The sequence below is a fragment of the Haliaeetus leucocephalus genome, unplaced genomic scaffold, assembly GCF_000737465.1.
Source record: "Haliaeetus leucocephalus isolate CR32 unplaced genomic scaffold, Haliaeetus_leucocephalus-4.0 Scaffold340, whole genome shotgun sequence".
In the NCBI taxonomy this organism is placed as follows: Eukaryota; Metazoa; Chordata; class Aves; order Accipitriformes; family Accipitridae; genus Haliaeetus; species Haliaeetus leucocephalus.
This window is the reverse complement of record NW_010972776.1, coordinates 6,608,597-6,621,529: the sequence shown is the minus strand read 5'-3', so window position 1 is coordinate 6,621,529 and position 12,933 is coordinate 6,608,597. Positions and strand designations below refer to the sequence as shown.

The 12,933-nt window shown below is 36.7% G+C and overlaps 1 protein-coding gene across 4 annotated transcripts in view; it reads right to left on the bottom strand.

Annotated features, from left to right (window-relative positions):
- The window catches only part of DIAPH2 (diaphanous-related formin 2), a 265,399-nt gene that overhangs the window by 172,468 nt on the left and 79,998 nt on the right, over positions 1-12,933 (bottom strand). For all 4 annotated transcript variants that reach the window (XM_010572431.1, XM_010572432.1, XM_010572433.1 and 1 more), the window contains 2 exons: positions 1,691-1,792; positions 113-207 (listed from right to left, as the gene is read on the bottom strand). In XM_010572431.1, coding sequence (XP_010570733.1) covers positions 113-207; positions 1,691-1,792 — 197 coding nt within the window. The remainder of the gene's footprint in view (positions 1-112; positions 208-1,690; positions 1,793-12,933) is intronic.

Below are 12,933 nucleotides of genomic sequence, written 5' to 3'. Positions count from 1 at the left end.
TAGCTGACATCCAGGAAACTCTACACTACTCTTACTCTTGAATTTTTACACCTTTACAGCATTTTTACACGGACAACAAGCTATCAACAAAACCAGAGATATTTTCACATACCTGAATCAAGGATTCACTCAGCTTCTCTTCATCAACCTCTAAAATTATATTTTTTATTTCTTCGTAAGGCAAACGGAAAGAACCCAAAAATATTGCTGAAATTCAGTAATAAATAATTAGTATCAAAAAGGTCAACAAGATTGATATAAGAAGGCAAACTTAATTTCTACTAACTGAAAAATCATATCTTGATCCAAAATAAGATGGTTCACAATTAAGAAGTTTTCTACATAAAACAAACACTAGATGAGCCACACTATTGCAGTTTGACTTATAATGAATTTCATTTCTAAGAAATTAAACTACGACAACACTTTCAACTGTTTAATCAGCCTCAGTTGCTCCATAGCAGTGTTACTTACCTCTAGCAATAGTCCTACTTTTATGAATGGCAACATCTACATTACTACTTAAAGAGACGTATTCAGCCAGTAGAAGACTTTACCTATTATTTTTTTTGCTTTCATAATCATGTATGAATAGTTGTACTCCGTTTACAATTGGGTGAATGATATTTACATGACATTCTAGAAAAAAATTCCATGTCAAAAGGATAATTAAGAGCTCGGCGAAGACAAAAAACCAACAAACAAAAAAAGCCCCCAAACTCTACCACCTTTTAGGGTAACAAAACTTATACAAGAAAAAATGTATATTGTAAAACCTTCAAAGATGGAGCTCTCCAAGCAATTTGATCTCAGGATGTTATAACATCTCAACAGAGCCCCATGCAATAAACTACAAAGTATTCCTAACACAGATCGATTAGTATAGCATTTTAATGAAGTGCTGTATATTCAAACTAACTACTATGGCTGATTTTCCCGCATCCATATTTTCAAAACTTGAAGTTTTATATCACTTGTGTCATAGTTCATTTCCTGCTTAAGAAAAAGTGCTCATGGATGTGGTAATAAACAATGCACAGATTTGGTTTTATACACTTCATTTGCCACAGACATAGTTGGACTAGTGACATTTTATGGTATTTCTAATTCAAATACAAGAATCTACTACTCTTAATGATTGATTTCCCCCATAATTAAAGAGAGAAGCAGCAATTTAAAAAAAGAAAGAGATAGGGCTGTTTTCCTTACAATTTATAGTAGCAGTATTTGCACCTAACTTACCCTATTTCATAATATTTTTCTCTTTAAAAGTCTAACCCCCATCAAGGTCTACTTCTCCATTGCTCTAACCAGGAAGAACCATTTGGAACGGCCTCTCAACCCCAACCCACAAAACCTACCAGCACCGTGCCTTCCCTGAACCAATGATTGTCATTTAATTATACTTCCAGTCTAAAGTAATTAATAAAAGAATCAATATTTTGTTACAAAAAAAAAAATACAGTTCATAAACATTGAAATCTACACCATTTTTCCATGTTACTTTAAGTTTTTCCAAGTTACATATGATTTGAATTCACTATACATGTAAAAAACTTCTGAAGACTCATGTTCACATTAGCCAGTTTTTAGATAAAGAATATTGCACATATAAACAAAAAACATTTAAGAACAGTCATGTGTGTACATGCTAATTAAATATTCACCTAATGCATTTCACATCACTTACATAGATTTTGTGCAGTTTTTCCATCCAAAATTCTCAACTCTTTAACCCTTTTCTTTGACTGAACTACTTTCTTTTCTTCGGATTCTTCTACTGTCTTTTTAGCTGGAAAGAACATATTTATTAAATTCTTGATTAATTATTACAAGTCTTCAATCTTAACACACTAATAGCAACTCAGCTAGAAAACCATAATAATGCATCTATTAGAATCTGTCCAAGGCAAAATGAATGCACTGCCCCAACATACTGTAAAATAACCAAACAAAGCAAATTTACAAAGTTAGGAGGAACATGAAATGAAAATGTTAATATGACAATGACCAATTTTCCAAAGCACTATCAAATTATATTTATACATTTTAACACAGGAAATTTGTTATCTTCAGCTCCAGTTTATTCCAAGCTCTTTTAAAAATACAGTGATTTGGTGTTACCTCAAAGCACGTGAGTGCCCCCTGTTGAAATACTAGTAACTCAATACCATTTGAAGTTCTTCATCCAAAACCAGTAAGATAAATAATTTGAGGTTTATCACACTACACAAAGGTAGGTTTTTACTAATTATTTATGTTGTCACTGGTAAAGAGCGAAACCAAGTAAGAAAATAACATATATTTTAAATTGATTTATTTTTAATTAGCAAGGTTCGCTAGCATTATATTCAGTACTTAAAATTATATAAAGTAACGTGGTATTGAAATATTTAAAATATATGCTGATTTTTTGCATAATTTAAGATACTTAATTCTCACAGAATTTTCTTAAGTATTAATTAAGTAAACCCATTAACAAGGATTAATTTCCTTTTAAATATCACATAACATACCTGGAACTGAAGGAATAGAAATTTAATGTGCTCAACATTAATTAAACTTAATGAACATTTTAAGTCATTCGAAAGTAACCGAAAAACTTTAAAGTCAAATTAAGAGGAAGTTTTAAGCAGACTAAATATGCCTTTCTTCTCTGAGTATTGTTTTTTGCTGTACTAATTTCATCAGCATGGGTTTCATTACAGGTATCTCCTAAGAAAAGATGTTAGTTTTTAGTGTGAAGAATAACCCCAAAACCTCAGTTTCAACTACTTAAAAAAAAATAGAACAAAAGAAAAAAACTATTTTTCTCCTTATACATATTACCACTAGGAAAACATGTGGCACCAAATAATTCTACTGGGTTTATACCGCTTGAATAATTAGTTTACCTTGGGCATTTTCATACCAGTGTTAACTAAGCTAGTACAAGATAGTTCCCTCATGCCCTGCTACCTCTAAAAAGCCTAAAGCAAAAAAAGCTAAATGGAGAAGACAATTCAACAATGCAATACTTGCTCTCCCCTTGTCCTGCCATTATTCTGCAAGCCTAACTACATAATATGTCCAGCTTGCTTTATATTTGTAAGAGGACAGAGCTACACATCAACTTGATAATACACAGATAATACTCAAAATTCCCACCAGCACTGACCCTTTAACCATAACGATGTACCATTTAAAATCCTAAAGTGACACTCCATGAACTAATCACACCCTTATCACTAATTGTTCTCAATTAAACAAGGAAATAAAATCAGGTGCTCAACAAAAACAAACAAAAACCACCCAAGAGTTAAAAATTAGGTGTCCCATGAGAAAGCAATAAAAATTAGAGGTCTGTTATATGAACAGAAGCTATTGAAAAGCCTAGATTTATGTCTGTTGAGACAGGTGTGAGAAATTACTCAAGAAGATGAGTGACCTATTCCGAACTTCATCTGTTTAAGAATTAAACCCTCCAGATTTCCATATATGATTGAGTCTTTAAAATGTTGAACACCACACACCCTCACAATCCACTCACAGAGTACTATACTTGTCACAGTAGCTGCAAACACTAAAGACAAACCTGCTCTGTAACCAGCTGAGATAATACACCCACATTTCAGTGTGTAATCATTTCAGTCCTGTGGCTTGCAAAACTGCAGAGGTAACAAAAATATTAAGTAGTAAAAGAAAACAAGAGAAACATAAATGTTTTTGTTACCAAACCTCACCCCACACAAAGGTAACTTTTTTCCTACAGTGGCAATTCACATACACCTGATCAGACACAGCAAGCGAGAGAAACACCTTTGTGAGCAAGAGTTCAAGGGCAAAGGTGTTATATGAGCCCAACTCAAAACACGGATTAAGTTACTCGGCTACTACAGTATCAAAAAAAAAGAAAGATATTTTGGGGGTTCAGCTTTTAAGCATACAATATTTTATAGAAACAGACACACACAGGATGGGCTGAGTGAGAATTCACAACAGTAATTCTGCCCGTACAGGGCAAATGACCAATTTTCATTATTATCCCTCCTCACCTGTTTCCAGATTGCACTCCTCTAATGGCTGTGAAACTAGTAACCACATTTAGAACACAAAAGACCAAATGTTCAGAAGTTTTATAACAAACCATGGCTACTCTTACCTGCTTAAGCCTGAAGGGCTGTAACACCACCACTTACAAATCATCCATTTTATAAATATATGATGTCTGGGTTAGATTAAAACTTTTCCACTTGGAAAAGACCAGAGAAGATGTTCTTTCCAAAGGTTCTTATCTTTTCAAGTGTGAGACTCCAAAGACTTTAAGTTAGTTTTATGCCAATTCACAAAAAAACATGTGAGAAATCCTAGAACCAGATGCTTATGTGACTGCATCAAAGTCACAATACAGGCTAGCATCAACACCAATCTTACCAACCTAAGACTAATAGGCAGAAAGAGACATTAAGTTACTAAAATTTCTCCAACACAGTTTGACCCATGCTTGTGATTACATTAAGCATTAGAAAGCTATCAAAAACCATGCTCTTCCCTCTTCTGTTAGTGGCTCTCTCCCTCTGACCGCTTAGTCCATTGTAGCAGTGACTCAACTGTAACAGGACTACGGATTACAAAATTTTAAAAAATAATTAAATAAATAAAAAGCTACTTGAGACATTTCAGAATGCAGAATATACTATTGCTGACCAACCTCCCAACCCTTTTCAGGTACTCCTTTCACAAGTGCCTGTTTAAAGATGAGACGTGCTTTTTGGTTTGATGCCACAGAAACAGAGGGAGAGACAAAAAAAGGATTTTATAGCAGTCAACATAGGGTAGCTCAAAAAAGCAAGATGAAAAATCAATCTGGAAGCTAAAGCACCTGTATTACTTGATACAGACCTTGGAGTTTAGTGCTGTGATTATTCATTACAGCACTTCGGTAACAGCACTGGCTTATATCTTCATTCAAAATCAGCTTTTTTTCAAACTGACAAGTCTCAGTCAGTACCCAGAGCTACTGACAGTCACAGCCAGGTTTCCATAACAGAGATGGTCATATTTTAGAAAAAAAGGTATAGCAGAGAGAAAATTTACTTACTTTCTGACCACAATAACTGGTTAAGCAATAGGACCCTAGAAGAAACAGGTCAGCTCTCCAAGTCTGAAGCTTTATTCCACAGGGTCCATCTCCCACCCAACTCCCTGCTGAGCTAGCCATTCACCTCTGAGTACCCTGCCCAAGTTTGCTTCTCTGGTTTCAGAACACATAATAACCTTTTTCCCACCTTAAATAAGGCTTGATCCAAATTCAGCCTTCCAAATTCATGGCTCACCTGCCTCACTACCCAGAACTTACTCACTAATCAAGTTTATGTCAGTCCTCCACTGCACTAACAGCGCCAGAATGATGGCAGAATCCTTCAATAAGTGGTTAAGCCTGTCGAGGTATTCTAGCAAGTCACTCTCTGCAAGAGTGACAAATACCTCCTTCACAAGTTGTCAGTAAGAGAGTCCAGAAGCCCAAGCATTTTGTTACCACATGAAAGAAGCATGCATACCAGCACAGTAGAGTTCAGACTCAAAAGGGCCTTTGAGGTTGTCCTCTTGTATTTCAGATCACCAGGTCTGTGGTAACACCTCTGTTGTGTTGATGCAAAGCATTTTTAAATCCCCCCACCCTACATCTCGTTTTTCTTCTTGAAAGTTAATCCCTTTTCACACAAATTTATGTAGATTAATATTTGGATTTATCTGGAATACATACACACACACACATATATATACACACACACACACAAACAGGCACACATACATGTGTGGATTTTTTGTTTTGAAGAAATGGAGAAAATGATACTCTTGGTTATTTAAAACTATTTCCCCATTCACTTGGGAAGTAAGAAAGAAGCAAGCATTTAAGACAAACAATTAACAGTCATTGAAATGACAAAATACTCCCCAAATGCGTAATTCTCACACCAGTGACACCTATAGAATGTTTCAGCTCTGTTTACTTTTCTTTACCATTTACCTCAAGCAGACAGGAGAGGGAAAGACAAAGAGAGCCAATATGATAAAGCAAAAGGGGAAAAGGTAGTTCTAGCACACACAGATATCTTTTCAAAGACCAGAAAATATAGAACTAAACACCAACATTATGTAACCTACTTTTTTTTTGGTTTTTTTTTTAATTTAGATTAGAGTTCTACTTCGTTAATAACAACATATTTGTTTATCAGTGTTGGAGGAAAAAAGCTGATGCAATACACTGCAAGGGATTGTTTTCTCTTCATCTTACATTATGCAACGCATGTGCAGCTCAAGTGTGTACCTTTAGTGATACCTTCAGCTGGGAACTAATTTAATCCCACAAAGTGCACTGCTTGAAACCCATTTAGGGTCTAAAGAAAAAATGAAAACAGTAAACAAAATGTTATATAAGTTTAAAATACATTAAACAAGACTAATGATAATCATGGCAAAGAACATACACAAACATGTTGAAATACATCAGAGACGTAATTAAGAAAAAAATTCTACCATCAGTACTTTTGCACTTGTGTAGCAAAAAAAGTAAGCACACACAGCTCTTGAAAATTACCATTCTACACCTGTTCATTAATTTAGCTACTGAATGGCATTAAAAGTAATCATTACAAATTTTTAGAAATACATACAATTTTATTTAATGTTCTTGGAGCTGTTAAAGCTTAAGTTGAAATGTCCAGTTCATATTAAACTCATCCTTTCTTTTTTTTAAATAAGCAGTGAGTATTTTTAATAAAGAATTAGCAGTAAAAACTGTCAGTCATGAATATGATGAGGATGAAAATTAAAGTGAGATAAAAATGAGTACATTGAATCACAGTGTGGAGAAAGCAGAGATTTAGGTGAACTTTAGCCTACCTGAACCTGAGCCTTAATCTCCAATTTCTCCTGAGTCTGTACCCACAGTGAACAAGCGCCCTTATATTGTCATAGGAAATGAATGAGCAATTTCATCTTATCTGGCAAGTGGCTTACTATTTGCATTTACTAGTATTTGGCAGCAAAAGTAAATATACAAAAGAAATTGCTTTATTATTCCCTTTACCTGAAAAAAAGATCTATGGCTACTATAGGAGAATAGAAGGAAAAAAATTAAGTGTACGTACAGTTGCAAGGGATGTAAACTATACATACAAGAGTATGCTTGAATAGCTGAAACTATTAATTACACTGAGAATTTAACTCAAAAATCCCCCTATGTGATACAACTTCATAGAAAAATGAAATAAGGAGCTAGAAATGCCATTGAAAGATTAGAAGATATTTTGTAGCACAAAAATTCAGTAAATTCTATTGCAACATAATAAAACTTCTTGAAGCCTGGCTAAATTGATGATAACAGGGAAGGTACTGATAGTTTTCTATTTCTGTATTACTTCTAGAGGCACCCAAGAATGGAAATAAAAGTCAAAGAAAGGGGGAGAGGGAATAAAGTCAAACATAATGTACTCTCAAATTTGCACTTGTTCTCTTCCCTCACCAATACACTGAGTCTTTCCATTTGTCTAACCACATAATTTCCACACTCAAATGAAATGGTGCAGCAGTTCACACAAGTTAGGCCTAGTTAGCATAAGTCTATGAACTTCCACCAACCACTTGTTTCAGTGAAGTAGGTGAAATATGACCAACCTCTTGCTCCAGACAGCCGAATGAATTCTGGCAAGTTTTGCGTGCTCAAGGAAACAGCAAAACTATGCAAATAACCTACTGATCACCTAGAAGTGCAAACGTGTCCAGAAGCAGAGCCCTGACAACGGCACCAAATCAGAAAACAAGACTGCAAGCTAAATGGACCAGTGACCAAGGAGGTATTCTCTATGCAAACGTATAACCAGTGAAACTAGAGAATATTCAATGGATCCCAGAGGGGAGACTCTGGGACATGCCACAGTTTGCACAGCTGAAGCCACAACTTCTCTCCTAGACCACATCCCCTCTCCTGCAGAACGTGCATGTCATGCAATACGTGAACTGCATAAACTGAGATTCGTTTGGTACCCAAATACGTTGATAGTCTCCACGCTGTCATTTGGTCTTCGACTTTGACAAACAGCAAACCATTTCCCCAAATATCTAGAGATAAATGCAAGAGCATTAACAGATGCTAGCCACGCCCTCTTGTCAATTAAGTCAGCAGCTGTGTGATCTCATGTTTATTCCCAATGCCACCTGGCATTTATCAGTTCACCTAAAATCACTCAGTTATCAACTCCTGAAGTAACATTAATTAAGCACTCCTGCTGTCACTCTGTCCTTCCTGCAATCAGAAGAGCTAAATACCTGGTACAGCATTAAAAAAAATTACAAAGAAAGCAAGCAACTGATCTGAAAGTCGATCATAGTTTAAGCTCTCAAGATTAAAAAAAAAAAAAAAAACCTGACAAGGGGAAAAAAAACATGGAACCTCTTGCAATCTCATATGGTTTTTGCCTAATTAATGTAATCAAGCTGAAGGAAGTGACATCAACCCAACAGATTATGCTCTGTGGAAGAAAAAAACCTAATCATAACTTAGTTTTACAAATTAGTTTTAACAAAAAAATACAGGGGATCTATATTCCTATTATTTGTTCTTACAATACAATTGATTATTATTATATTTGACCACCACCACATCTAATGACTACAGGAAATATTTCTTATTCTATTAAAGTTGCCCTAAACCAGCTGTAACTAGTCTAATTTTCAAGTGCAATTTGAAAATCTGCATCACAATTTCTAATTTAAACAGTTACATGTCCCACTCTATATTTTTTCCTCTCATATCAGGCCATCATCACCACAGAACTGCAAGATAGGACAGCTATAGTTACTTTCCAGATTCTAACTGATATGCCTGTTATCCATACAACTGTCAAAAGTAAAAGTACCAAGACTCAGACCAAAAAAAAAAGTAAAATAAAATATCAAAAACCTGCTATCATATTTTATCAAGATTTTAATAAACTTATTTTCTGTTATTACTGTAACAAGTCTAGTAAACAAAAATCTTTTAAATGAATAGTTCCACTACTGTTCCTTTTGATTAGGCTTGTAAAAGTCACATCTTTCCCAATGAAGACACTTATGGGAATCTCATTTTCCAAAGGAATTTTAGAAATAATGAAGCAAAAAAAAAGATCACAAGATCCAAAAAACCCCTTTATATACTCAAGGTAAATAGATATTGGTGTTTAATGAAAAAGACTGAAATTTTAGTCAAAATTAAGTGCTAAATTGATTTCTTTTCCTCATTCACTATGATATTTGATATATAAAGCTCCTGACTAAGTATTTAAAGACTAAGTAAAATACACATTTCCAAACACACATTCCAGTATCCTCTCCCTTTTTGAAGCCTTGCTCTACCATCAAGGTTTTAAACAAACATGCACGAAAAATTGTTTCACTTGTACGTATCTAAATCCCAAACCCCTCAATTTGTTTACCATCTTCAAGATCTACTGTAGTTTTTCATCACAGAGTCATTTAGATGGGAAAAGACCTTTAAGATCATCAAGTTCAACCATTAACCTAGGACTGCCAAGTCCACCACTAAACTATGACCCTAAGCACCACACACATCTTTTAAATACCTCCAGGGATGGTGACTCAACCACTTCCCTGGCAGCCTGTTCCAGTGCTTGACAACCCTTTTCAGTGAAGAAAAATGAAGAATCTAAACCTCCCCTAAATGGCACAACATGAGGCCATTTTCTCTTGTCCCATCACTTGTTAGCTGGTAGAAGAGACCGACCCCCACCTCGCTACAACCCCCTTTCAAGTAGTTGTAGAGAGCGATAAGGTCTCCCCTCAGCCTCTTCTTCTCCAGCCTTAGCAACCTCAGTTCCCTCAGCTGCTCCTCATAAGACTTGCTCTCTAGACCCTTCACCAGCTTTGTTGCTCTTCTTTGGACATGCTCCAGCACCTCAGTGTCTGTCTTGTAGTGCGGGGCCCAAAACTGAACACAGTATACGAGGTGGGGCCTCACCAGTGCTGAGTAGCGGGAGACAATCACTTCCTTAGTCCTGTTGGCCACACTATTTCTGATACGAGCCGGGATGCTATTGGCCTTCTTGGCCACCTGGGCACACTGCCAGCTCACATTCAGCCGGCTGTTGACCAGCACCCCCAGGTCCTTTTCTACTGGGCAGCTTTCCAGCCATTCTTCCCCAAGCCTGTAGCGCCGCTGTAGCGCCGCATGGGGTTGTTGTGACCAAAGTGCAGGACGGAGCTCTTGGCCTTGTTGAACCTCATACAGGTGGCCTCGGCCCACGGATCCAGCCTGTCCAGATCCCTCTGTAGAACCTTCCTACCCTCAAGCAGATCAACCCTCCCACCCAACTTGGTGTCATCTGCAAACTTACTGAGGGTGAACTTGGTCCCTCGTCCACACCATTGATAAAGATATTAAACAGAACTGGCCCCAATACTGAGCCCTGAGGAACACCACTTGTGACCGGCCGCCAACTGGATTTAACACCATTGACCACCACTCCTTGGGGCCGACCATCCAGTCAGTTTTTTCATCCAATGAAGAGTATGCCCGTCCAAGCCATGAGCAGCCAGTTTGATACTGTGGGAAACAGTATCAAAGGCTTTACTAAAGTCTAGGTAGACAACATCCACAGCCTCTCCCGCATCCACTAAATGGGTCACCTTGTCATAGAATGAGATCAGGTTAGTAAAGCAGGACCTGCCTTTAATAAAGCCATGCTGACTGGGCCTGATCACCTGGTTGTCCTGCACATGCCAAATGATGGCACTCAAGATGAAGGCTCAAGGCTCCATAGCCTTCCCTGGCACAAAGGTCAGGCTGACAGACTTGTAGGTTCCCAGATTCTCCTTCTGGCCCTTCTTGTAGATGGGCGTCACATTTGCCGACTTCCAGTCAACTGGGACCTCCCTGGTTAGCCAGGACTGCTCATATATGACTGAAAGTGGCTTAAGTGTAATCTGGTACATCTTAGTTATACACTCTGACCTACACAGTGAAATACACAACGTTACATTTCCATTGACTAAGTACTTAAGAAATTTTATTTAATGTTTAAGTAAAAAGACTACTATTCTCCTACTAATTTTAAGTTAAAAAAAATTATTGATAATTATCTGTTATTTATTGTTTTATTAAGCCAGCAGAACTCAAAGGGAAGTCTTCATAGGCATCAGATCCAAAGCATAACTTCACAGGGGAAAAGGATCATATTAAAAGTAATTAGGAAATTATCTGCCTTAATAGATCCCATTAATTTCTTCAATGAGTAAGCAGCGCCCTGTGAAGTTGACTGGTAATCACAGCTTTGATAGCTGATAAATACAAATAGGAACTTTTATTTATAAAATGTTAAGAAATTAGTATTCCATAAACAAATGTTTGAAATTGTGGCCTTGTGGTGGATGGTATCAAATAAGTCTAATTAGTTGCATGTAATCTATAACAAGCATACCTTTCAACCTAATGATATGTGGGCACAAATATTTTTGCTATGTCAGCGACAAGGACACAGGCCATTGCAACCTTTACGTTAGAATTACTCCCAGTTTTAACCAGACACATTAAAGGGCAGTGACCTGTTTGGAACAGGAACTGCCACACCACACATCACCACAGGAAGGACATACTGCATCTTTCCACATTACAATCATTCTGACTAATGATCATTCTACCTAAGGTCATCCCAATAGACTTTCAATATACTGTGGCAGTGAAACGTTTCTGGCATACTAATGTAACTCTCTCAAGAACAAACAGTAACTGAGACAATTGATGATTCCATGCTAAGAAAAGCAAAACCGTGAGGTCGGTCCCCCCCAATAACTGGGGTAGATCAACTGATACTTATTAGATAACAGCCATCGTTCAATGATGTATTACTGTTTGGTTTTTGTATACCATGTACAATTTCGGTCTTCCCCTCTGTGGTCTTTGAAAACACAGAGAAAGTAAATATAAATTAGTTATTAATGAGACTTGTAATGACAGAAAAAGTAGGCAACAAACCTAGCAAGCAGCAGGATTGCTAGAATACTAGCAAGCAGCAAGACTGAAACACTGGAAAAATACACACTTGTTTGAATTACAGAGAAGATCAATACCACAGGTTAGGAATGCTAAAATATCATGAGTTCACTGAAGACAATGCACAATGAAGACTTTACTATGTATAAAGATGTGACCTCTGGCTTAAAAAAAAGTCAACTGTTGGAAGCTGGGAAGCATAACTATTTAGTTTATGCTGTCTATGTACATAAAGAGACAGACATTTAATATATATTAATTAACATATATTTACTCTTCCTAAGCATCAGCTCTCAGTCACCTGCTGAAGACAGAATACCGGGCTAAACCGGCCTGAAGACACCCCTATATGGCTGTATATGTTACTACTACCTTCTAACAGATTTACCTTGAAAAAAAGCTTTCTTGGGGTCCAAGTATCTCAAAGTGTGTTGAAACCACCCAGGTGCTCACTGAATACATGCACAATGATTATCTGCCTTCAAGAGGCAAAAGATAAATTACTTGTACATTCCAGGATTAGTCTCAGGGGACCTAACACAGTACTAAATTAAGCCACTCGCATCGTGGCAGACTAAAAATAGTCTGGAAACACACAGCTACCAGTCTCACCTTTACCAACATAGTCGGATTTCACTATTCACCTCAGCACATTTTAAGCATATACACATGCAAAATCCACAGTATATTCTGAATTTAGCAGATTTAACCTATGCTCTGCTTACCTTTATATTACCAACATAAGCAAAATTTGGCTAAAATCATTCATTAAGAAGGCAGTGTTCTCAGTGCTAATGAACCAAATGTCTTAAATGCAAGAACAAAACATGTCAAAAGTAAAACCTCGAAACTTATTCCACGCGTACTACCATTAAGAATACACAACTTGCAGACAATGCCAT